At 41.7% G+C, this 27,406-nt stretch overlaps 1 protein-coding gene and 2 long non-coding RNA genes across 10 annotated transcripts in view; all 3 read right to left on the bottom strand.

The window, feature by feature from the left end:
- The window catches only part of PHF21B (PHD finger protein 21B), a 165,949-nt gene that overhangs the window by 73,531 nt on the left and 65,012 nt on the right, over positions 1-27,406 (bottom strand). For all 8 annotated transcript variants that reach the window (XM_043515460.1, XM_043515424.1, XM_043515426.1 and 5 more), the window contains one exon: positions 13,205-13,528. In XM_043515460.1, the coding sequence (XP_043371395.1) occupies positions 13,205-13,345 (141 nt within the window). In that variant the 5' untranslated portion in view covers positions 13,346-13,528. The remainder of the gene's footprint in view (positions 1-13,204; positions 13,529-27,406) is intronic.
- Positions 10,020-12,486, bottom strand: LOC122460466. Its single transcript, XR_006281779.1, has 2 exons — positions 11,459-12,486; positions 10,020-11,317 (listed from the first exon to the last, which is right to left on the bottom strand). It is a non-coding gene; the product is annotated as an uncharacterized LOC122460466 (long non-coding RNA).
- On the bottom strand, positions 22,758-23,975 carry LOC122460468. Its single transcript, XR_006281780.1, has 2 exons — positions 23,517-23,975; positions 22,758-23,239 (listed from the first exon to the last, which is right to left on the bottom strand). It is a non-coding gene; the product is annotated as an uncharacterized LOC122460468 (long non-coding RNA).

The raw sequence follows: 27,406 nt of genomic DNA, 5'->3' as shown, positions 1-27,406 counted from the left end.
TTAATTAACTTGAAGGATATAATCTTATGCTATATAGTAAAAATACATATTTTAAAGTGTCATTTCATTATACAGTATAGATCAGAGATGTGGGGCCTAATTCTGTCCTCAGGTCCATATATGTAAATCTGAAGTAAATTCACTGACCTCATCAGATTAATCTGCATTTACGCTGATGTGAACGCAGGCAGAATCTGACATAAGTATTCTATAATCCATTATCTTAAATCATCATGCTCTTTTCAGCTTTCTGTTAAGACAGTGGGGAAGGAATTTGAATTATGGAGTTATGGAATTTTGTCCTGGTTCAATAGGGTTTAAGATCAACATCACAATAAATGTTCTTTTTCATTTGTTTCATTGGGTAATTTCCTTCCCCCCCTTATATTTACTTTAATGCTCCTCAAACATGACATGGGAACACGTCTGCATTAAAGTTATCAAGGTGACTGTTGACACAAGAGACTGAAGATGCAATATTGAATCTTTCCATTCTAGGACAATTATCTGAAGGGGGGTTCCAAAGAGGATGGAGCTAGGCTGTTCTCAGTGGCGGCAGATGACAGAACAAGGAGCAATGGTCTCAAGTTGCAGTGGGGGAGGTCTAGGTTGGATATTAGGAAAAACTATTTCATTAGGAGGGTGGTGAAGCACTGGAATGGATTACCTAGGAAGGTGATTCAGACATCCCTTAGGGGAGGATCTATAAATAGAAAATCTCTATGTCCTAGTGAGGATGAGAGGATGGAAAATGATAAAATACAGGCAGGGTCTGATCAGAAACAGTCAAATAAAAACGAGTCCCATTCAATTACATTGTGTAATGGCAGATAGCTAAAAGGAGACAAGTTTTTAAAGTGCTTATATACCAATGCTAGAAGTCTAAATAATAAAATGGGTGAACTAGAGTGCCTTGTATTAAATGAGGATATTGATATAATAAACATCACAGAAACTTGATGGAACAAGGATAATCAATAATAAGGAATCAGTAATACCAGGGCACAAAATATATCTGAAGGACAGAATAGGTCGTGCTGGTGGGGGAGTGACATTATATGTGAAAGAAAGTGTAAAAACAAACGAAGTAAAAATCGTAAATGAATCAAACTGTACCATAGAATCTCTATGGATAGAAATTGCATGCTCTAATAATACGAATATAGTGGTAGGGATATATTACCGACCACCTGACCAGGATGGTGATAGTGACTGTGAAATGCCTCTTAAAAGAAAAAACTCAATAATAATAATGGGGGATTTCAATTATCCCCATAATGACTGGGTACATGTCACCTCAGGATGGGATGCAGAGATAAAGTTTCTTGACACCTTACATGACTGCTTCTTGGAGCAGCTGGTCCTGGAACCTACCAGAGGAGAGGCAATTCTTGATTTAGTCCTAAGTGGAGCACAGGATCTGGTCCAAGAGGTGAATATAGCTGGACCGCTTGGTAACAGTGACCATAATATAATTAAATTTAATATCCCGGTGGCATGAAAAACACGACAGCGGCCAAACACTGTAGCATTTAATTTCAGAAAGGGGAACTACACAAAAATGAGCAAGTTAGTTAAACAGAAATTAAAGGGTACAGTGCCAAAAGTGAAATCTCTGCAAGCTGTGTGGAAACTTTTTAAAGATGCCATAATAAAGGCTCAATGTAAATGTATACCCCAAATTAAAAAACATAGTAAGAGAACCAAAAAAGAGCCACCGTGGCTAAACAAGAAAGTAAAAGAAGCAGTGAGAGGCAAAAAGGCATTCTTTAAAAAGTGGAAGTTAAATCCTAGTGAGGAAAATAGAAAGGAGCATAAACTCTGGCAAATGAAGTGTAAAAATACAATTAGGAAGGCCAAAAAAGAATTTGAGGAACAGTTAGCCAAAGACTCAAAACGTAATAGCAATTTTTTTTTAAGTACATCAGAAGCAGGAAGCCTGCTAAACAACCAGTGGGGCCACTGGACGATAGAGGTGCTATAGGAGCATTCACGGACGATAAGGCCATTGCGGAGAAACTAAATTAATTCTTTGCATTGGCCTTCACAGCTGAGGATGTGAGGGAGATTCCCAAACCTGAGCCATTCTTTTTAGGTGACAGATTTGAGGAACTGTCCCAGATTGAGGTATCATTAGAGGAGGTTTTGGAACAAATTGATAAATTAAAGAGCAATAAGTCACCAGGACCTGATGGTATTCACCCAAGAGTTCTGAAGGAACTCAAAAGTGAAATTGCGGAACTACTAACTGAAGTCTGTAACCTATCATTTAAATCAGCTTCTGTACCAGATGACTGGAGGATAGCTAATGTGACATCAATTTTTAAAAAGGGCTCCAGAGGTGATCCTGGCAATTACAGGCCTGTAAGCCTGACTTCAGTACTGGGCAAACTGGTTGAAACTATAATAAAGAACAATATTGTCAGACATATAGATGAACATAATTTGTTGAGGAAGAGTTAGCATGGTTTTAGTAAAGGGAAATCATGTCTCACCAACGTACTAGAATTCTTTGAGGGGGTCAACAAGCATGTGGACCAAGGGGATCCAGTGGATATAGTGTACTTAGATTTTCAGAAAGCCTTTGACAAGGTCCCTCACCAAAGGCTCTTACGCAAAGTAAGCTGCCATGGGATAAGAGGGAAGGTGCTCTCAGGGACTGGTAACTGGTTAAAAGATAGGAAACAAAGGGTAGGTATAAATGGCCAGTTTTCAGAATGGAGCGAGAAAAATAGTGGTGTCCCTCAGGAGTCTATTCTGGGACCAGTACTATTCAACATATTCATAAATGATCTGGAAAAAGGGGTAAACAGTGAGATGGCAAAATCTGCAGATGATACAAAATACTAAAGATAGTTAAGACCCAGGAAGACTATGAAGAGCTACAAAAGGATCTCTCAAAACTGGGTGACTGGGCAACAAAATGGCAGATGAAATTTAATGTTGATAAATGCAAAATAATGCACATTGGAAAGCATAATCCTAACTATACATATACAGTGATGGGGTCTAAATTAGCTGTTACCACTCAAGAAAGAGATCCTGGAGTCATTGTGGATAGTTCGCTGAAAACATCCACTCGATGTGCAGTGGCAGTCAAAAAAAGCGAACAGGGAATAATTAAGAAAGGGATAGATAATAGGACAGAAAATGTCATAGTGCCTCTATATAAATCCATGGTTCGACCACATCTTGAATACTGTGTGCAGATGTGGTCACCCCATCTCAAAAAAATATATATTGGAATTGGAAAAGGTTCAGAAAAGGGCAACAAAAATGATTAGGGGTATGGAAAGGCTTCCGTATGAGGAGAGATTAATAAGACTTGGACTTTTCATCTTGGACGGCAAAAGAGACGGCTACGGGGAGATATGATTGAGGTCTAAAAAATCATGACTGGTTTAGAGAAAGTAGATAAGGAAGTGTTCTTTACTACTTCTCATAACACAAGAACTAGGGGTCACCAAATGAAATTAGTAGGCAGCAGGTTTAAAACAAATAAAAGGAAGTATTTCTTCACACAACATACAGTCAGCCTGTGGAACTCCTTGCTAGAGAATGTTGTGAAGGCGAAGACCATAAAAAGGTTCAAAAAAGAACTAGATAAATTTATGGAGGATAGGTCCATCAATGGCTATTAGCCAGGATGGGCAGAAATGGTGTCTCTAGCCTCTCTTTACCAAAACCTGGGAATGAGCAACAGGGGATGGATCACTTGATGATTATCTGTTCTGTTCATTCCCTCTGGCACACCTGGTACTGACCACTGTCGGAAGACAGGATACTGGGCTAGATGGACATTTGGTCTGACCTAGTAGGGCCATTCTTATGTTCTGGACTCTCCATCCTTAGAGGTTTTTAAGGCCCGGTTTGACAAAGCTGTGGCTGGAATGATTTAATTACGATTGGTCCTGCTTGAGCAGGGAGTTGGACTAGATGACCTCCTGAGGTCTCTTCCAACCCTATGATTCTATGATTGGAATCCAGTCCTGATCAGTATTGACCAGTCATCTTTCCACTGGATACCTGCTGGGTTACTACTATGAAATTATTTCAGTGCCAAAGTCCTGTTCCTAATGGACAATGGTGTCCACATCACAACAAGCACCTTGTGAGCAGTCTCAGCAGATAGAATCAGCATAGTCCATCAGACAGGGCACAAGACTGGGATTCATGAGATGTGGCTCTGTTGTGTGACCTTGGGCAAGTCACTTTACCTGTCAGTGCCTCAGATTCCCCTTCCAGCTTGCCTTCTCTATTTATATTGTAAGCTTGTTGGTGCAGTAACTGTCTCTAACTATGTGTTTTGTATCACTAACATAATAGGATCCAGAGAAGAAGGATGGTTCCTGTGGTTAGGGTGCTAGCTGGGGACTCAGGAGATCTGGGTTCAATTCCGTGTTGCCCCAAACTTCCTGTGTGACCTCTGCAAGACAACTAGTCTCTCTGTGCTGCTGTGAAACAGGGATATAATAGTAATAGAGTTTGGTAATGATTAATCCCTTAAAGATTGTGAGATGTTCAGATTCTGTAATGATGGGTGCCATATAAGTAAGTTAGACATTGGCCATATAACTTAGATAAATCTCAGTTGGAACCTCTAGGTACTTCTGTAATAGAAATAATAAATAATCATAACAGTGTAAAGGGCAAGAAGGCTGAACTACCAGTTTAGGCCAATAGGTGGGTTTCCAATCACAGTGGAGGTAAATTGAGAGAGAACAGAATGGAGAAGCTTGTGTGGGAGACAAACAAACTTATCTCTAAAACGCTCAATCCACCACCTTTCATCAAATTCATTTTCAAAAAAAGATAAAAATTACTCCCTTCAGACACTGCAAAACCCGAATAACTTCCCCATGATTATGTTGTTACTAATCTGTAATGCAACTGGAATGAAGCAGTATAGTTTCCTTTACTGTTACATTGTTAAAGCAGAAAAATATCACATTCATCTAGGATTATTTTTATTCTGAAGAGTAAAAAAATCACTTATTATCCCTAAACTCTGCTAGATTAAGGAATAATGGTGTGATCCACGAAGGTTCTTATGTACCTGAATCTCATATTTAGGGTCCACTGCAACCCACCAAACTCCCACTTGGCTGTCTCCTAACCCTATAGGTACCTAAACTCACTCTGGTGCCTAAATTTTATAGCAAAAGTTCTCTAGGCATCTAAATTCTGGCTCTGACCATGTACACTGTTGCCTCACCCTAGGTACCCAGACACCTATCTCTCATCTAAGTCACAGAGTGATTCACAAACCAAGGGAGACAGGTGTACAGCTGCCTAAATCAAGTGCAGGGGTCCAATCCGGCAGAGGTGCTCAGAGGGCAACTACCGGATTGGCCCCCTCAGGCGAATTCACAGGAAGAGGAGGAGGAGGCTTTCTCTTTTAAACTTTAGCCAAGTGGCTAGAGTACTCATCCAAGACATGGGAGACCCCTCATTCAAAGTCCCCTATCCTCCACCTTTCCTGGTTTGAGGATCAGCATCAGACATAGAAATCTTCCTGCAGGCCAAACTCAAAAAGAGGGGCAGGACTTAGCACACATCCCTCTTGTCAGCATCTCCCATGGGCTAGCTTAGGCAGCTGCCTCCTAGCATGCTGGCTTTGTGGATCACATTCTGAGGTGCCTATCTCTCCCCAGTCATTGTATAGGGAGCCTAGGCTTTGTGGATCATAGTGTTGTTCCTATGGTTCTCTAGGTGCGACACTCAGGCCTTTTCTACACTACAGGGAAAAGTTGATCGAAGCTATGCAATTTGAGTTACGTGAATAGCATAACTCAAGTTGATGCATCTTAGATCTACTTACCGCGGGGTCCACACTACGCGATGTCAATGGGAGACGTTCTCCCATCGACTCCCCTTACTCTTCTCGATCCGGTGGAGTACAGGAGTCGACAGGAGAGCCATCTGTGGTCAATTTAGCGGGTCGTCACTAGACCCACTAAATCGACCGCTGATGCATTGATCGCCGCACTTCGATCCCCAGGTAAGAATAGACAAGCCCTCAGCATCTCAAAACCTAAGGCAGTGCCTTTTTGGATCTGGGTATACGTGACCCTAGAGAGTAAAGTATGTAGCAGCTGTCACTTTTCACCAAAGTCAAAATTCACCCTAGAACAATTCAAAATGTAGGCCCCAACCCTGTGAGTAACTATGCACAAAAAACAACTCCTGAGCCCATATGGGGACCTGTCTAGTCATTGGGGCCTGCCCATATGAAATTGCATGCAGGGTTTGGGGCCCTACCAGGAAGTGCACGTCTTCCCTCTCTCCTGCCCAAATTCCTCCCCCTACGATGTCCACCTACATTTCAAAGAAACAAAGGACAACTATATGAAGAGTATCCCACTGTGTTGTTATAATCATAAAAAAAGTTATTTGTGTTACTGTTAAGGTTCCTTCCCGACTCTGAACTCTAGGGTACAGATGTGGGGACCTGCATGAAAAACCCCCTAAGCTTATTTTTACCAGCTAAGGTTAAAACTTCCCCAAGGTACAAACTATTTTACCTTTTGTCCCTGGACTTTATTGCTGCCACCACCAAGCATCTAACAAAATATAACCGGGAAAGAGCCCACTTGGTCTTTCCCCCCAAAATCCCCCCAAGCCCTACACCCCCTTTCCTGGGGAAGGCTTGATAAAAATCCTCACCAATTTGCATAGGTGAACACAGACCCAAACCCTTGGATCTTAAGAACAATGAAAAAGCAATCAGGTTCTTAAAAGAAGAATTTTAATTGAAGAAAAAGGAAAAGAATCACCTCTGTAAAATCAGGATGGTAAATACCTTACAGGGCAATTAGATTCAAAACATAGAGAATCCCTCTAGGCAAAACCTTAAGTTACAAAAAGACACAAAAACAGGAATATACATTCCATTCAGCACAACTTATTTTATCAGCCATTTAAACAAAACAGAATCTAACGCATATCTAACTAGATTGCTTATTAACCCTTTACAGGAGTTTTGACCTGCATTCCTGCTCTGGTCCCAGCAAAAGCTACACACAGACAGACAGAGAGAACCCTTTGTTCTCCCCCTCCCCTCCCGGCTTTGAGAGTATCTTATCTCCTCATTGGTCATTTTGGTCAGGTGCCAGTGAGGTTATCTTTAGCTTCTTAACCCTTTACAGGTGAAGGGTTTTTCCTCTGGCCAGGAGGGATTTAAAGGTGGTTAGCCTTCCCTTTATATTTATGACAGTTACAGTGCACGATTTTTTACATGATTAGCACATAAACCTACTTTCTTAATTTGATCAAATGCTTCTTAGCAGACATTTAGCACCAAAGGATGTTCCTTACAATACCATCAATTTCACTAGTATGCATCAAACAATATACCTAACGGCGTTTGACCAGTATTAAAGCTGATTTAAGAAATAATAATCATTTTAAAAATTACTTCCTATTGCTGAATAAATTATTCTAAAAGTTAACCCACACATAACTAATGGCTTGCACATGCAGAAGAACTAAGTTCTTCAAGTTTGGTGGCCAAATTTTCAGATAGATGACATAAACTAACATCTATAAAGTGTATATGAACATCCACCTACACAAACACAAGCTCCATTTTTCTGAACAAACTAGATAACAGTGTGCCTGCCTAAACCCAAAACAAGAATACAATATGACCAATATGACAATATCACCACAAACTAGTGAGAAAAGCATGAAAATTCAAAGTTAAGACAAAGTCAGGTGACGCAGTGTGTTATTGTATCAGATTTTCACCTCTGGAGTGGTGTTCAAATGGAGTTCAAATTTAGCCTTTGGAAATATCAGACAGTTTGATGGTCTCATTTAATTAAGCTGTGAACAATGATCCGTGCTATATGATTTTAACATGATTGACAGATTCTGCTGAAGAAGAAAAACTCAGAGTGGAATAGAAGGAGATCTTGCAGGATCAGGACTAAGATACCTGGTAGATCTACATTGTGAAGATTGCCATGAACTTTCAAGCTGACTTGGTGACTATGTGTGCGTGTGTGTGATAAATTAAGGGTGCGGGGTAGATCCTTTTATGGACACCCAGCCAGACAGTTAGCTATAAAATCCCTGTTAGTAGCTGTTCTCTACTTGCTTTACCTGTAAAGGGTTAAAAAGTCCATAGATAAAAGGAAGCGAGTGGGCACCTGACCAAAAGAGCCAATGCGAAGGCTAGAAAACTTTTTAAAATTGGGAAAAAACTTACCCTTTGTCCGTCTGTGTTGTTCTCCCAAAGAGCAGAGACAGGGCTGGAACTATGCTGTAAGAGCTTGGGACAGCTATGAAAAATTATCAGATCATACCTAGAAACTACTCATTTGAAAATCCTGATATGTAAGTAGATCAGGAAATGTCTAGGACAGTGGTTCCCAAACTTGTTCCACTTGAACCACTGGTCTAGGAAGACGGGATTAGGTTTATAGCTTTTATTTCTTTATGGCTTGTGGACTCCTCTGTGCTAACCCTAGGTGCTTTTGTTTTGCTTGTAACCTTTTAGCTGGGCCTCAAGAAAGATATTCTTGATTCTTAATTTTTGTATTTGCTCTTTATAGCTCTAGCAATAGCCTGAGTTTTCAGATGTATTTTTTTCTTTTTTTTTAAATAAAATTTACCTTTTATAAGAACCAGATTGCAGTTTTGTGTTTTAAGAGGTTCGGGCATATGTTGTTTAATTCGCTGGTGGCAACAGCTGATTTCCTTTGTTTTCTTTCTCAGCTCTTCCCCGGGGGGAGGGGGGTGAAAGGTCTTGAGGGTACCCCACAGGAAGGAATTCCCAAGTGCGCCTTCCTGAGCCCTCAGAGGGGTTTTTGCACTTGGGTGGTGGCAGCACCTACCCATCCAAAGTTAGAGAGATGCTGTAACCTTGGGAGTTTAACACAAGTGTGGAGAGGCCAGTATTAATTTTTAGAATCCTTGCGGGCTCCCACCTTCTGCACTCAAAGTGCCAGAGCGGGGAAACAGCCATGACAGTGTGTCAGCAATTGTGTTTGTAGGCACTAATTCTGTGTGGAGGAATGGGGTCTATTGTCTTGCTGGGATGTTTCCTAAGCATTGTGTAGAGTGGTGGGGGCAGAGTCCCACCCTGTGAGCAGCCTTAGACTGGGACTGCTGTGAAGAGCAAGCTCCTTAGGGCAGCGGCTGAATGTTCCTGCAGCCAACTTCTCTAATTCTCGATATCCTTGTGAGGTACAATAGGTGCATGGGGAGCATACACCGTATATTACCAGGGCAAGAGCTAATTCTGGCAGCAAAGGGGTTTAATGACGGGGCTACTCAGAAGACCTTTCCCCCCACCTCTCTCAGTGGCTCTTAAGAAATGGCTGGGTGATTTGTCCAATCGTATTTGTCCCTCCCTCCACTTGCAGCGTTTGCGATCCCAAGAGCTCTCTGCTCCTCCTGTTCTCCCACCAGCCAAGAGTTTTCATGCTTTTCCCACATTAGCTGCTGAGATCCCCTCTGGCCTGAAACCTGGCTGTTTAGAGGAGGCTGCTGAAGAGGCATCTTCTGTTACTTGATGCAGTGTTCCACCACAGCAGATGGGACACTGTCAGTTTTCTATCTACCGTGCCTCATGCCTGATCAGCAAAGTAAGCCCAGCCCCTGCTTTCAATCCAAAAGTGGAGGCAAGACTAGGAAACGGAAATAAAATGAACAAATGGAGGGGCTTACTTTAAAATCTGTTAATCTATGATACTTATATGGCCCCCCCATTACTTTGGAATAAATTGTATGCTAAATCTCTAGTCTAAAGAATCCTTTAAAGGTTATTGTACACATATTTATCTAGACCGTTTTAAGTAGATTTTGTTTCTCTGACAATCAATAATGTCTCTAAATCACTTTAAAATATATTGGGAAAACCAGGGCCTATGATGGAAGTGCTGACACATGGCAGTGCAAACAGACATGCTATAATGAACGTACTTATATTTAATCCTATCTATATTTAAAAATAGCATGTCTAGGTTGAAAGGAGTCCCCTTATCGTTTTATGCCCCATTTTTTCTGCTGAGTTTCATTTAGCATTTCATCCCCTTTAGATACCACTCGAGATGACCATGCACGCATGCTGATCCCCTTAAATGATTTCCAGCAGAAACCAATGTTCAAAAACTCACAACATTATATTTCATGCCCTTGCCCTTTCCCACACTTTGCAGACACAGAGGGAAAAACTGCACTATGCCAGTCATCTCATTTACTGCTATCAGCTTGCCTCCCTAACCCAGGCAGCAGAAGGCTGTCATTATACCCCATCTCACAATTTTTGTACATTTCAAAAGAAAATCTGCTTTTCAGTGCCATTAAAAAAAGAAAGTAGTCATTGGTTACTCTGCCAATAGTGGTACCCTCATGTGAGGCTCTAACATTGGTAACTAAGGTGTGTGTTATTGCTATTGATCTAAAATTCTTACTCTGGAACAGAATCAAAATTTCTGCATGTAAAACAAGAATAGACTTTTTCTAGGTTTTTTTGACTGGAGAAAAAAAGAATCATAGAACAATTCTGTTAGAAAAGTGGCAATCATTCACACTAACCAAGGTCCAAAGGTAACTTACATTTCTATATATACATTTTTAATATTTGTAACTATTCTTATTTATGCCTGTCAACTATATTTTATTCAAAGGGATGTAAACACTACTGTATCAAGGGTATCTCCTAAGTGCTACATGGCCTTGCTATTGTATCGCTTTCTATTACTGTAAATTTTTGACACAATCAGAAATGCAGAATCATAAAACTAAAGTTGTAAGAAACTTTGTACAGTGAAGGCCATTTAGCAAGAACTCAAACACAGTGAAGCAAATGCAAGTCCCAAATGTAGGGCAATGTTCCCATTGCTATTCTGGTTACAGCAAACCTCAGCTTAAAACGAAATTGTTCTAGAAAGAAAAAATAGATAACTATGGGACAAATACTGGTTTGGAAGATCATAGAGCAGGTGAACACTCCCTGTCAACACAGAACAGAGTTCAATGGGGCTGCTCTGCACAGGGAAACACAATGGGATCTGGTATAGAAAATGGGCAGGGCCAATCTTCCCTTTGAAGGGGGATGCAGGCAGCCCTGGGGTTATTGTAGCTGCTACAAGCTTACCAGGAAAGATTCTTCCCTTCTAAGAACCCTAGGTCCTGCCAGAGGTGACCAGTTCACAAGCCCACTACTCAAAGGCTACGCCTACATTTATGGCAGTGTGTAGAGTGTTTATACCCTGCTAGCATGGGTATAAATGGCAGTTGTAAACAGTGAGACACAGTTTAGGCAAGTAGAGTGCCCTACACACACATAGAGCGCCCTGCAGGCTCTCTATGACCAAACATGAAACAGGATGAAGTGAGCTGTAGCTCACGAAAGCTTATGCTCTAATAAATTTGTTAGTCTCTAAGGTGCCACAAGTACTCCTTTTCTTTTTGCGAATACAGACTAACACGGCTGCTACTCTGAAACCTATGACCAAACAGTTCCTCTCACATCTACACTGCTACTTATAGCAGTGAAGGGTCCTGCTGATTCCTATCTCCTGAAACCTTTCCCTGGTGAAGTGAAAGTCTCGGGCAGCAGGGAAGGGCTCTCCCAGTGGGGAGCAGCCAGACCCTTTCCCTGCTGCCAGAGCCTGTTAACTCTATTAAAGTCAATGATGTTGTACAAGAATAAACAAGGGAAGGATGTAGTTCCCAAGGTGGACTGACATGCTCTCCCATTTGCTAATCAGTGAGTTAACTAAACAGGGTTTGTTGTCTTTCAATATGCGAAGTGATGGGCATTCTCTCCACAGCATTTGGGGTGATGCTCCATAGCCCATAGACTTCAGAGAGTTTCAGACTTTCCAACATCACTTTTGTTTTACACGTGCCTTCAATTATAGTTTGACTCTCAAAGGATATCTCCTCTAGTTCACATTTTATTCTTCTCTCACGCTGGTAAGAGACTCTAAGAGTAGCCTTTGCTGGGATTGTGATGGTTAAGGAGAGGTCAGGGTATGGGAATAAACATTCCTTATAACCTCTTTTGTGCAGAAAAGAATTTTGTAGCTGCAGACCCCACTGTTCTCACACTCTTCACATGGACTGACTAGGTCCTCACTCTAGCCTGGAGTCTGTTGCTTTAGACTTATAAGTGCGAAGGGTAATAACTCACATCCTTATCTCACCAGGTTTAAGGCACAGACTTTGCATTTACTGTTTTTCTCTTATCTGAGGCTTTGTTAGTGTCATTTCACCCTGTTTTGATATGCTTTTATTGGCGTAAGAATTCCCATAATGTGGGTTGTTTGCTTTTTGGATGTGAGGATGCTTCTCGTGAGCAGGCCAGGTTTCTCTCTTGTTCTGCAAACTCTTCCTTAACATCTGTGCAGTGTTTCAATTATATGAGCACTATGGGAAAACCTACCAACTGCCCTGAGAGTACAAGAGGCAGCTTGGCAGCATGTCAGCTCATATACGTTTTGTTTCTGCTTGTTTCTCGCCTGAACTTTGCTAGGCAGGAGAACCACACTGTCACACCAGAAAGGTGAAACACTTGTGCCATGAGGGACAATCACATCCGTTCCTCAGAAGGCTCCATCTCTCCGTGTCTCTGTTCCGGCTGGAACAGCCCAGCACCACCACATCTCTTAAAATGAATGATTTTTAAAAATCTGTTTCCTTACACGTGAAAAAAGTGCCACGGAGGACAAACAAACTGGAGGAAATGAATTTAAAAGAGAAACAACAGTACTTTAGGGTTTGACCTGCCCCGTCCTCCCCGCTGGTCTCTGCTGTCCAGCTCAGCCCAGGCAGCACTACCGTCCTCCACCATGGATCCGTTCCCCAAGTCATATTAGCCCTCAGGTGTTCTCCTCCCTGCTCCTCATCTCAGACAGCCCCTCTCCCTGCACCTCAGACCGGCTGCTGCAGCGCCCTGCTCTGCTCCCTCTCCTCCTCCCACTCCCCACACTGTGACAGAGCAGCCCTACTCTCCCCAGCAGCACTCCCCGCTTCAGGGCCCCCTTCCAACGTCACGCGCCTCTCGCAGCCTGCCCCCTGCCCTCCCCAGCCAGCAGGATTACGCGACCGCGACCGCCCCCTCCCCCCGTCAGAGCCCCCAGTGCGGCGGCAGCCCCGCCCCGCCCCGCCCCGCCGACTCGGCGGAGGCAGGCGGCTGAGCCCGCCGCTGGCAGAGCGCGGCGCCGCGGGGGCCGCCTGCGACTCCTACCTGGGAGCGGGAGCCGAGCTCGGGCGCTCTCCGGGCGGTCACCAGCTTGGCCGTGGTCTGCAGGTTGATGGGGCTGCTCTGCGGGGGCTCCACGCCGGCCGCGCTGCCGCCCAGCCCCCCGTTGATGTGCGCGGTCACCATCGCGATGGGCGCCTTGGCCGGCAGGACGGAGATGGCCAGGCTCTGGCTCTGGCTCTGGCTCTGGCTGCCGCCGCCGCCGGCGGACGCTTTGAGAAGCGCAGGGACCCCGCCGCCGGGCTTGGTGTTTCCGCTGCCCCCGCTTCCCACCAGCACCGCAGCGGGGCGGCTCCGCACCGCCAGCTTCTGCCACGGGGAGAAGGAGAGAGAGAGAAGCGCGAGCGTCACCACCGGCCCTGACCCCGCAGCGGCACAATCCCCTTCGCCTCCGCCCCCGGCCCCGGCCCCGGCCCCGGCCGGCCCGGGGCGGAGAGGAGCCGAGGGGCGCCTTGGCACCGCCGCGAGCGCATGGCAACATCTGCAGCCAGCCCGGCGCTGCCCCCTCCCGACGGAGCCCTGACCCGGAGCAGCCCTGCCTGCCACTGCCGCCTGCTCCAGCCGGGGGCGCCCCACCGGGAGCCTGGCTGCCTGTGCCTGCGCCTGCTGCCTCAGGGCTCCCGCCTGCTCCGGGAGCCGGGCTATGCGCCAGGAGAGAACAGAGACCCAGAGCCAGTGGGTACCATCGCTAGCATTTCAGAAAGGATGAAGGCGAGCTGGCCAGATCTTTAGTATCATTCCCTTCCCCCTCCCCAGGTTGCTGTTAACAGCGCGCTGGCTTAGGGGAGCTTTGTATTTGTCTGATCAAATGCTTTACCTGTTAAAGTGGATTTTTAGGGGGTGGGTTTGTTTGTTTGGGGAAAAGAGGCAAGGGAGTTGCTTAATTCTTCCCAACAAATTTATTAGAGCATAAGCTTTTGTGAGCTACAGCTCACTTCCTCGGATGCATTTCCTGAGCTGTAGCTCACGAAAGCTTATGCTCTAATAAATGTGTTAGTCTGTAAGGTGCCACAAGTCCTCCTTTTCTTTTTGCGGATACAGACTAACACGGCTGCTACTCTGAAACTTGTCTTAATTCCTCCTGAATCACCTTCTGAAGGGGTTTTGGTTGTGTGGTTCGACAGCACTGAGCACAAGGTGACTAGTGGCTACATCACTACATGTGACAAATAATAATTGATAAAAAGATTTCAGAGCAGGCTAGCCAGTATTTTCAAATACTGTTATCTTTCATTACACTGCAAACCACATTACATCTTCCAGTCTCACCCTACACTTTCTAGTTTCCCAATTCTTCAGATTTCCTCCAGGATTTACACATTTTACTTTTCCATATGTTGTCACCTCGTTTTTTTAAATGTGCGTTTTCTTTAAGATTTTTTAAAATAACATAGATCATTTTTCAAGCTATTGGGGTCAGGCATTCTAGTGAAAGCCAAAAAACCTGTTCCTTTTTAAGGTATATAAAAATGTCACATTTGTCAAAAGGTATTAATATTGCTGAGAACTTATAAATAGCTACTTTCTTTTGGATCAGGTTGTCTTCTACTATTCCATGTTATGCTGACATACTCATCATGCCTTTATAGTTGCCAAAGTACTGGATACACCAGACTTGTGTCAAACCTGTTTTCATCTTTATCTCATTTTAGCTGTATTAAACATATCACTCATATTCAGAGTAAGATACAGCTTTCTGACTAAGATTTCAGCTTTGCAGTAATATTGTTTCATTTTATATCATTTGTGATATATCATAAAAAGCTCATAATGGAGACCATGGGCAAAATTCTGCTCTCAGTTACAATAATATAAATCTGTTACTTAGAAATAAATGGGGGGGGGGGAGGTGAAATCCTCACTCTATTCAATTCAATTCAATTCAATTCACAGCTGCCTGTGTGTCCGTGTGCCATTTACTTTAATGGGGCCAGGATTTCAAGTAGCGTAAGTGAGAGCAGCATACGTCCCCTGCATCTACATTTTACTTGTTTGTCATATTTTATAACTGGATTTTAATGTCTACCCTAAGAAGTTCCCAATATTTAGATTGCCAGGATGGGAAACTTCACATCACAGAAATGTACAAAGATGCTGTTCTGCTACATACTTTCACGATAAGCGTACGGACATTCATTGTTTTCCTCATATAACATTTAAAAAGGTATCAGAATACTTTAAATTTTCTCTGACTCAATTCAACAGAACAAGCAAAACTGAAGATATGCAGTATTTGGAACAACAGTGGAAACAAAAGCAAGTTAAGAAGCAAGCAGGATACTTTCCTTACACAGTTTAATACTCAATAACTGCTTTTCAACTTGCTGCAAAGGGGAAGAATAGAGACAATACAAAACAGAAATTGTGTACAATTAAAAATGTTTAGCTGTTCCTTTATTCAAATTAATATCAGCCTTATTTTCTATGGTGACCCACACATCCCACTGAGAGACATATTAATAATAGTTTCTTTCTTACACTATTTTCATAATAAACTGATGAAAATGCCTATTTGTATATATGCACCAGAAATAGCTGAAACATGATTAGTTTTGTTGTTTGTTTTAAATTCTAACTCAAAGCAAACATTAAGTGGTTCTTATAGTTGACCCCTCTGTATTTTTCCTTGTTAAAGGGATATTTGTGTTCCCGTTTAAGGATAAGTTTTTACTTTTATCCTTAAGAAATGTAAATGCAGGGAAGAATGTTGCCACTATCATAAACCTGAAATAACCAACCAACTTATTCCAAATACTTCCACTAAGTGGACAAAACAATACTTCTTATGATGTATATATTGAAATTATTTGTTTAAAAAGGCATGAATTTTAGAAGCTAGATGTGGAAACATATCTGAGTGGTAGATATTGAAGATTAGTTTCAGAAAGCTAAACTCACCTGTTTGGAAGAGGTGACATTTTTCATTTGTGTCTGATTGAATTGTTCCATGAAAAATGCATCTAATAACACTAAAACATCTCACTTAGTTAGATTCTTTTGGTAAGAGAATAGAAACTATATGTTTTTTTCTTTTTTAAAAAACCTTTTTTTTTTTTTAATGTTATACCCCAGGAAGTGCTGATAAAGGCATCTTGGCAGAAACAATAGAGTGTAGTATGAGAGGTTAAAAAAATCCCCAACAAAACCTACATTTGCTGTATTCTATTTCTGCCAAATTAATTAAGAATATTCTTGTTTCTAAAAGAGACAAAATCTGCATTTTGGGAATCAGTCAGCATAACATATTCTCTGACACTTTTGGAATGATGAATAATAAGCATTTAGGCATGCTTTGGGCATAACAGTCAAAAACATGTATTGTCATAATAGGGGAGCCAAAAAAAATATTGGCTCTAAATGCTGGAAAGCAGCACACTGCTTCTCATCTACACATATCAGTCCCACAATACACCAGTTTTGAAGCAGCGCCTTTTCAATAGCAGCACAACTTTCATTTTCACTGCAGGATGCCAGAGGCAAACTGGAGTTTGAGATACGTATGCCAGTCACATGCAAACACACTTCAGTGTGCTGGAAAGCTGCTGCTTGTTTATGACTTTCTGTATTCTACATGGCAGATTCCTCTTCTTAGATTTCAACTATACAAAGCAGTGCTAATATTTTTTTCCCAAATGTATCAAAATAGCTTTACCCTTTATGTTTGTTTTTAAATGCAAAAAATTGTGTTCCACAGAGGTCTATGCTCATAAAGGTTTGTAGGATGTGGGGGAAATGGATGCAAGAGTTTTACTCTCATTCCAGGACCTTTGGAATAAGTGAGGCTCCTACCAGCTACTCAGATGCTAATTATTAAACAGATTGCTGAGTTTCATATTAAAGAAAAGGGAATAGGGGAGAGAGATGGATTTGAAGAATGCTGCTTTCAGAAGCCACAAGGAAAAGCAAATAGCTGTTGTGTCTCAGTACAGATGCTGGAACATACATGCACCGACACCCACATTGGGGAGTTGATATTACCATTCACTGTAAGTTAAGATTTCAGTTTCTCCACTTTTACTCTGCTGTAGTTTACATCATTTTTTGGTAACCTTACAAGGTCTGATGTGCCTTGTATATCAATAGTAAACCACACAAGTACCTATGCAGATTATTAAATAAGAATGTGATCAAATTCTAAAACATATACTCTGCTACTGATTATCTTCCCCTGTGGCAGTGACTTTAAACTGATACAAGCCTGCCAACAAACCTTCATGCTTCCAAACTAAGATGTGACCTGCATAAAAGGGACTTAGAATTCACTGCCCATCGCTGTCTATATTGTAACCACTTCAGCCTTAGACGCAGACTTTGTTCCAGTAATCCTTCCAGAATGATATTGTCTGACAATGCACTTTTGCGATGAAAAATTGCAATTGTTTCCAGAGCAACATCTATTATTTTCCTGAGCTGGACTAGAAGGAAAAATGTTGTGTATGAGAGCTTGTCGAGCTCTCAGAAGAATGGTAACCTATTATAAAACCAAAGCGAAGGCCTACCAATTAATAATTTAATATTTGTCACAAACCTAAGGCACTGCATGTGAGATAGCTGAATAGAGATTCCCTCAGAGAGAAGGGTCTTGACCTTTGTTAATTTACTCAGTTCTCACAATAAAACTCAGTTGAACAATTGACTCTTTAATATTCTCACAGTGACAGACCACAATCATATGCTTATTCTGGCAATAACCACAGTATATGGGATGTTTCAAGATTTGTGGTTTTGGTAACAGTATGCATTTTCATATGCTTTTCAATGTGTTTCCAGTTGCCATTTTTGATACCCAGCTGTGAGCAATGACCCTTATTCATTTGGGCCTTGATCCTACAAACACTTATGATCCTACATAACTTTATGCAAAGAAGTAGCCCTAGAGAAGTGAATAGGGCTACTCCCATGAATACATATATACATCTATCCAAGTATTTGCAGGAGTAGGGCCTTAGGAGGGATTGATGATGTGCTACCAATATTTCAACAAAGGGCTCCTATAAAAATATATCCTCTTTGCCTGTGAACAATCCCAAATACCATGGGCTGCTGTTCTCACAGAGTGGAAGGGTGAGGAACTGAAGGATCTATTTGGTTTCCCATTATTAAAAATGCTCTGTCATATCCATAACTTGGATGGGAACATTTTATACTCTGTTCCTGAACCATAGTTTATTGATAATATATCACTATGTCCAATCTCTGTAATTTGAACTAGGGTAATGGCATTTGTAGGTGAGTCTATGATAGCCTCTCCTTCCCATTTGATTTTTTAAACAACCTGCCATTTTGGTGCAATCTGGTTCATTCTAAAGGGGTGGGGGGGAATTGCACTACAGACATATTTTTAATGAACCCCAAGGATAGGTCATCACTGGGAGGGATGATTTAACAGCATCCAGAGAGGGTAAACTCCATCAGAGGCAGGAGATCATCCAACCTTCCCTTTAATTTGGTGTTGCAATTTTACCAGGGGGCCCCAGGGATCCCACTCCAGCACATCACCACTGAGGAGTTAACACTCTTTCTGCTTACTGATCCACAAAGCAAGAGCCAATCGCAGCCCTCTCAAGTGTGCCATGATAGAAACTGAAGAGCATAAGGGAGACAAATATGAGGCAGAAAGAACTATGGATAGAGAGAGAAAGAGAGAGATACTTAGGAAAGGAGTAGTGACTTCACTGCTGCTTGGAATTGTATCCTGGCTCCTAGTATTCATCAGCAGGAAAAAGAAAAATCTGATGAGAAATTGAATATAGATCAAAAAACATCCTGACAGAATTGTCATAGGGTATGGAAAGCAGGAATAAACTTTTAGAGCTGTGATAGATCCTTGGTCCAACAAGAACTGCCCTTTGGAGAAAACAGATCAGGAAGGTACAAAGGAAGGAAGGTTTGTGTGCTGAGGCACAAAGTATGGTAGCTACTGAAAAAAAGGTCTCCTTTTGTGTGTTGTTTTCTCCGCCTCCCGTTTTTTTTGACAACTTACTGCCTGCCTGTCATTAGAAATAAGAATCCATTCATTTTTTCTATCAGATCTCTGCTAATTAGCCATCACGACAGCAGGGCACAAGGATTTACATTCAAAGCAAAAACCCATTCTAATCAAAACTGTAGCAAACTGGGTTTTTGTTTGACGTTAACCTGAAAGTCAGTTATTGTACCACTGATGTACATACCATATTACCAGCTGAGTGCTTTCAGCATCCCTCTATCAGTGTGCAATATTTAATCGGCGCAAGGATCCAATCAGCACAGTAGAGGGGAATCTAGTGTGTCTATTAATTTACTTTCAGATGAAAAGCAGTAAAGCAGGTCAGAAACATATAACCTTCCTCCCCTCCCTTCCCCAAACACAGAACACCAGAAGAGTTTGGGTGTGGGGGAGGGAATGGAAGCCACTCTATATGACTCCAGATCGGAGATTTAAAAGGAAATTAGTCATTCCTGCCAAAGGATGACAAATGCTGCCTGGAGTAGAGGAGCAGGGACTCCCCCCACAAAAATAATTGATTAATTAAAATTGCTCACTATTTCTGAGTCTTCTCTTCTTAAACTAAAGAGGTTGTAAAACCTTTTTTTCCAGCATGTCTTTAATTAAGAGAGTCAACAAACACCCAACAAATAATGAATGAGCCTTTGTATTTAGGTATAATGGCTCTCTATGCTCTGACTAGCTCTGATCTGTGTTAAGATACTCTCCAGTAAAGCTCTTCATTAGGAATAAAAGTCTGTTTTATAAGTATTACGAAGCACTTTTACACATCAGCAATTTTTATATATTGCAGAAGTATATTGCCATATACAGAAACTAAATGTCATACACTACCAAATTTACTTTTAATCTCTCAATGAGAAAGACATTTCTCAGAGTTGTTTTTTTTTTAAATGTGGACTATGTAGCACCTAATCTGAAACCATAAATAAAGGGAAAAAAAGTCATTAATGATCATTTCTAATGTAAACTTTAAATGAATGAACCTAATGCTGTCGCAAATGAAACCTAACTGCAAAGGCACTGTAATGGGTAATAATTAAAATCACCAGAAAAACTAGCCCTTATATCAATCTGATACGATTAAAACTCTCAAAATGGCTAGTTTCCAGCAAAGGTTGGGAATGAAGAATTAGCAGATCTACGTGAAGAGAGAATTTTCAACAGTGGTAAATATTCTAACAACAGTAATAGTGGGATTGTAAAAGCATAAATTCACTTAAATGCAATTATCCTTTAATTTCTATAACCATTACACAGCCTGCTGGGTAAAAAATAAAATAAAAGTGTACTTCCCACTGAATTGCTAACTGGCAATTCACTCATCAGAGCTTCAAATTATCTGCTTAGTGACTTGTAAAAAGCAGTTTTTAACAAATAAGGAGTGAGGATGATATTTAATGAGAAAAGTCAAACTCGTATTATGGAACGTTCTAGAAGTATCTCTGCATTTTAGAGGGGAGGAGGAGGGGCAACTGGATTTTTTTTTTAAATAACCTCACAAATAATCCCTCCTCCTTTCTCTCTCTCAAACCATGTCAATGATCAAGGAAATGAGAACAAGGTGCTTGATTCACAGCTGACTCTCTGTTCTTGTTATATCAGATCAAGAAAGAGCAATGTAACAGGGGCGCCTATTTCTGCAGGGGAAACAAATCTACAAACTGGCATTTTGTCTCTTACTCCTATTAATTTTCTATTTTTTTCTGTCAGAAACAGATCTTTTGTAACTTGCAATCCAGACTAACCAAAATATAATCTATCTACACTCACACACATATGTATTTAAAGCCTATACTAAAAATCTTCATTGAGGGTGATGGACTGATTTGGATTTTATTTGATGAACAGATCACTATTCTTTCCCTTAATCCCAGCAAAAAAATTTTAGTACAGTGAAAATATTAAGATAAGGCCTGATCTAAAGTCCACTTATGCTAGTAATAACCTTTCAGTTGACTTCAGTGGTTGGATAAGTCCCATAGTGAAGACCAGTGAGACATACTATATCTAGTGTGCAAATCTATGAAATGCTTTAAAATGTTTCCTTCTTTTAAGCCCTAATTTACAAAAAAGCAAACTTTAGCTTGAGCTCATTAATATACATCTGCATGCATACAGGCATTCTCCCTCAACAGACCCTGTGGTGTTTTAAATTGCTCCCCACTGGGTAACACGGGTCTTCTGGTAACCTAAAGCTGTAGTCCTACATGCGATTAGCAGCTCAGGAAATTTACATACTTTTGTGGTTGCCAGCTTCATAGCTTTCCATGATTTACCATACCCCAGCCTTCGAGAGGATTGCGTTTGATTGGCTTTTTTAAATAAAACAAAACTCGAGTGTACACCATTTAAACATTCATGTGCTTCTCATTTAAGTTTTGAAAAAACAAAAGGCATTGTGATTAAAGGGCACAAGCATGCAGCACAGCATATGAAGCCACAGTAAGTGCCCCAGAACTAGCTGAAATGTTTCTATTGTGTGAAAGACTTGTTCATTACAGCTACAAGATGCAATGCAGATATTTGCATTTTTTAAAGAGGTGCATCTCATGGCTTTTAGATAAATCGTGGAATCCAGAGCCTTTCTAAATGGCTTCAAAGCCCGCATTTCTTGATATCCTAACTCCCTTTGTTTCTGTAGACATGCACTCTTTGCCTTGCTGAGTATTTTAATGTCTGAATTTCATTAAAGTTTGCATCCTCATGTTTCCAACCCAAGATATGAGCTCACAGGCTTGTGTGTTTTACTTACAAATGCCCTATCCTCTATTCTCAAGCAGGGTAAACAGGGATGTTGCAGCATGTGATTTAAAAATAATAATAAATTATAATAATTTATTAAATCTAATTTTAAATATGCTCCCTACTGATCCACTTCCCCCAAGACTTTGAGACCTTTTTAAAAATAAACAATAATTTCTAAAATCTAATTTCAGATATGCTATCTATTGAATCTCTTTTCCCCCAAAGACCTGATCATCCTTCTCTGATCCCTTCCTCCCCCCTCAAAATTGAATTTGTGAATGCATATCTTCATTGCTATAGCATAAAGGTTTGACAACACAATAAACCAAGCAAACTCTCTTTTCAGCTACTACAGGATTTTCCTGAAATGAACAAATGTAGTGAACAGATATTGGCCTCCCAGGGGATCAAAACATCAGTTCCTTGGTATATATATAAAAAAGAGAGAAGTTAAATGGTTGTGTTTCCCCCAAAGGAAGGCACAGCTTTAGTTTCAGAGTAGCAGCCGTGTTAGTTTGTATTCGCAAAAAGAAAAGGAGTACTTGTGGCACCTTAGAGACTAACAAATTTATTTGAGCATAAGCTTTCGTGAGCTACAGCTCACTTCATCAGATGCATTACAGCTTTAGTTGTGAACTATTCCCATCAGAAATACTGGATAAGTTGCAAAGAAAACAGAAACCTGCCTCATTCCCAAACCCCCAAAACACATATAGAGAGCACTCCTACAGGCACATTTTATTTCAAGAGCTCCAGCATTTATGGTTACAATATGTTAGTGTGAAACAGTGACCATTTTCCAACTTCAGGCATATTTGCATTTTATGATGATACTGCTCCAATCAGCATTACAAACCATCTTTCAACTCTCCAAAGTATGGCTTTGATGAAAACAAGAAGAAGTGGGGGTTGGGAGATGCAAACAAAAACACTTTAACCCAAACTGGGTGCCTAAAGTTAGGCTCCTAAATCCACAACCAGGCACCTAAATTAGTGACCTCAGGAATCACTGCCCGCTGTCACAAATCAGAGTAGCAGAATCCATTGTAAAGGTAACTGGAAATAGGGCAGATACACCATGATAACCAGGGAGTTCCACCCAACTTGCGCTGAGAGGATCTCAGTGCAGAAAAGAACCTAAGCCATAGATCCTGCTGCAAAATTTAGAGAGAGCTCTCTTCGGAGAACAGGAGTGGAATCAGGTCCTTCTACCCCATCTCTGACAGCGGATTCTTCTGCAACCTTGGGCAAGTCACTTTACCTCTCTACCTCAATTTCCCAATCTGTAAAATGGGGATAATAATAAGTTACGACCTCACAAAGGTATTCTGAGGATTAATTAGCTAGTGTTTGTCGTGTTATTTCTTTATTATTAAAACCCAGTTTAGGTCACATGACTCTGTCTTGGCCATCTGGATTATGACTGGCAATCCAAAGGTATGGTATTATCTTGCTGTTTCTCTAATCTCTCTTGCTAATTTTATTTAATATAACAAAGCAGAGGAAATCTGAGATACTTTTATGGAGATAAGGATCAGGGATTATAGCCCCACGTTTTACCTCTGATTCTGAGAGTGCAGATCTGGCCAGAGAACACAGAGAATGGGGGGAAGGGTGCTCCTCCTCCTTTCCACATGAAAGCTCACCTGTGCTGGCTCTTCAGGGACCCACCATCATGGGAAGAAATGGGGTGGACTGGTAAATCTGACAGATTTTCCCCCAAACCAAGGATATACTACATTACAATAATTTATGATGCGTCTTCTACCATGGAAGGAAGGCTCCGTTTAGGGTTGCCATGCGTCTAGTTTTCGACAGGAACACCTGGTCTAAAAGGGACCTTGGTGGCTCCGGTCACCACAGCTGACCAGGTCACTAAAAGTCTGGTTGGCCGCAGCGCCAGCAGGGCAGGCAGCCTCCGTGCGGCTCCTGGAAGCGGTCGGCATGTCCCTCCAGCTCCTAGGCACAGAGGTGGACACAGGGACTCCGCACGCTGCCCCCACCTCAAGCTGCGGGGTGGCACCTGCATACAGGGGCAGTGCGCAGAGCCCCCGGCTACCTCTGCACCTAGGAGCCAGAGGGACATGTCGCCTCTTCCCGGGAGCTGCCTGAGATAACTGCGACTGGAGCCCGCACCCCAAGTCCCCTCCCACACCCAAACTCCCTCCCAGAGTCTGCACCCCGCACCCGCTCCCGCACTCCAAACCTCTCAGCCCCAGCCTGGAGCCCCTTCCTGCATCCCAAACACCTCATCCTAGAGCCCATACCCCTAACTCAGAGCCCTCACCTCTCCCGCACCCCCACCCTCTGCCCCAGTCTGGTGAAAATGAACAAGTGAGCAAGGGTTGGGGAGAGCAAGCGATGGAGGGAAGGGGGATGGAGTGAGCAGGGGCCTCAGAGGAGGAGCAGGTCAGGGGTATTCAGTTTTCTGCATCAGAAAGTTAGCAACCCCAGCCCTGGATGGTTATGGAAGCCCTTGGCAGGAGTAAATTAGAAGGGCTACCCAGCAGCACAGAGACAACCAGCACAGAGAACCCCTTAGTCACCAGCAGAGACCCCAGATCTGCATCAGGAAGTAGAATACAGGACTGCTCCTGAGATTTTTCTCCAGCTTGACCTAGCAAGGAGATTATGAGTAGGGCCCTACCAAATTCACACCCATGAAAAACAAATCACGGACCGTGAAATCTGGTCTCCCGCCGTGAAATCTGGTCTTTTGTGTGTTTTTACCCTGTACTATTCAGATTTCCTGGGGGAGACCAGCATTTCTCAAATTGGGGGTCCTGACCCAAAAGGGAGATACGGGGTGGGGGGGAGGGTCGCAAGGTTATTTTAGAGGGTTACACTATTACCACCCTTACTTCTGTGCTGCCTTCAGAGCTGGGTGGCTGGAGAGCGGCAGCTGTTGGCCGGGCACCCAGCTCTGAAGGCAGCATCCCACCAGCAGCAGTGCAGAAGTAAGGGTGACAATACCATACCATGCCATCCTTTCTTCTGCAGCGCTGCCTTCAGAGCTGGGATCCCGGCCAGCAGCCACCGCTCTCCAGATGCCCAGCTCTGAAGGCGGCGCTGCCATCAGCAGCAGCGAAGTAGTAAGGGTAGCAGTACCGCAACATCCCCAACAATAACCTTTCAAGCGCAGCACAGCTCCTTTTTGGTCAGAGCCCCTACAATTACAACACCATGAAATTTCAGATTTAAATAGCTGAAACCATAACATTTATTATTTTAAAATTCCTATGACTGTGAAATTGCCCAAAATGGACCATGAATTTGGTAGGGCCCTAATTATGAGCTTTCCTCTGGGATACAGAGGTTGACACAGACATTTGTTTAAATATCTCTGTGGCACCTATCATTTAAGGTTCTGAGCATCTCACAGACTTTAATTTATCCTCATAACACCTGTTAGGTAGGAAACTGCTATTATCTCCGTTTACCAGATGAGGAACTGGAGCACAGAGACTTTCCAAAGTCTAAACAGAGTCAATGACAGAGCTGGGAACTGAATCCACATCTCGTTAATCCTAAACCAGGGCCTTAATCATTAGACCATCCCTTATCTTTTTTCCTTACATTAGTAACCTTCTGACTGGATTGCTGCAAATATTTTATCTGGGCCTATACATGATGAACACTGAAAAATTTTGGATAGTTCAAAGGACAACTGCTCTGCGTATTTGACCTACTGACTAAGTTTGAAGAAAGGATACAACAGACCTGGAGGCTGTGCAATAACTGTGAGCCCAATCCTACTCTCAGAAAAGCCAACAGGAGATGTGGATGCCCAGTACATCTGAAAATCGGGCCCAAGGCGTCTCAAAGTTGGATGATCAAAAAATCAAGGACAATCAAAATCAGAGACTACTTTTGAAAATTTGATAGAAAGTCAGGTCTACAAAACTCAGGAGTTCCTGGTTTTCAGTCCTGTGTTCAGACCACTAGATGACACTTCTCTTTTTATGTCCCAAGCACATAAAATAAAGATAGAGTTTTGTTTTGTTTTAGTTTGATGCCATGGATATGGACAGCTGAGAAAGGAGACTCAGAAAAACAGATGGGGGAGGGGACGGGGTTGCAAAGAGAGAAAGAGAGTGACAGTGAGCAAGCCAAACTGGATTTTCTAAATGCAGAACATTTTTTTAGTCTATGAATAATAAAATAAAAACAAATAATAATAATACCACTTGATTAGACATAGAAAATTAATTGATCACAGATACAACAGGATGTGCACAGAATATTTTATTAAATGAGAGTTAAGAGGAAGGCGAGAGTACAAGCAACTGATCGGAATTAGTTAATTCTAAAAATAAATTAACAAATGTTGGAAAAGTAAGATATATTTAAGAAACAAAGGGGATAATGTATTTTCATTCCAATTTAAGTGAAATGCTAATGAAAGTGGATATATTTAAAGCAAATTAAAGGTAAGGAAATGTATTGATGTTGGAAAAGTACATTACAAAGCAACAAAGAAGCTGGCTACTGGAAGATAATGTAGATTCTAACACAAAATTAAAACACTTGAAAAGCGTTGTTATGGGCCCAAAAAGAGAGTAATGAGCAGTAACTAATGTAGAGCATGTCAACGGCAGTAAATAATATATAAGAAAGTGGAATGTAGAAGAGAGACTGAGAAAGAAACTACTGGCCCACTTCAAAACAACAATAGGGAAATAAACACAAAGGATAAGGGGAAAGCAAGGATACCATGCAGTAACTTTGCATTTATCTTTGCAAATAAAGATGGCCACAGGGAGAAAAATTATACAATTCACAGATAAAATGGAAATGATCTGGAAAAGTCTAGAAGCTAGTTAAGGTTTGTGTGTATCTAAACTAGCTTTTAAGCTTCTACTGCAAGCAGAGAAGAGAAAAAGAGTTGTTTGTTGATGGTTCTTGTGAGGCACTTAGATATTATATTGGTGAGGGCCATAAAGTACTTAGATAAAGAGACATAGATCTGTGGATATACAGAGAGAAGATTCAAGGGCACAAAAGAAAAGAGAGGAGAAAATAAGAGAAGCTTTAGCAAACTTTTTCATAACTGTGGTATGTTTACAGGAATCTCTGAAGGTGAGAATAATATATTTCTGGGCCATATGCTTCCATTGTGTGCTGTGGAATACATGAAGTCATAGCCACTTATTACAAACCCTACCTCATATCGTCACTCAAACACACTGCCTGGTACACTATCATGCCACACTGGTTACTATTGAAAAAAGGTATTCTGCAGAACAGCTGCAAAAAAATAAAATAAAATGATGGTCTGTGAACAATGGACTGGTGACTCACTATGCTTAATTTTTGCACATTTCCATCCCGGCCATAGCTTTTTGTTAAAAAAAAAAACAAAAAAAAACCCCCACAACTTTGCCTTCTTCTATGAAGAAACATAACGCTGGGGGAAAGGGAATGCTGTGGGTCAGCACACTAACCTTTCA

The sequence above is a fragment of the Dermochelys coriacea genome, chromosome 1 (genome assembly GCF_009764565.3).
Source record: "Dermochelys coriacea isolate rDerCor1 chromosome 1, rDerCor1.pri.v4, whole genome shotgun sequence".
Taxonomy (NCBI): domain Eukaryota; kingdom Metazoa; phylum Chordata; order Testudines; family Dermochelyidae; genus Dermochelys; species Dermochelys coriacea.
This window is presented reverse-complemented; position numbering and strand designations above follow the sequence as displayed.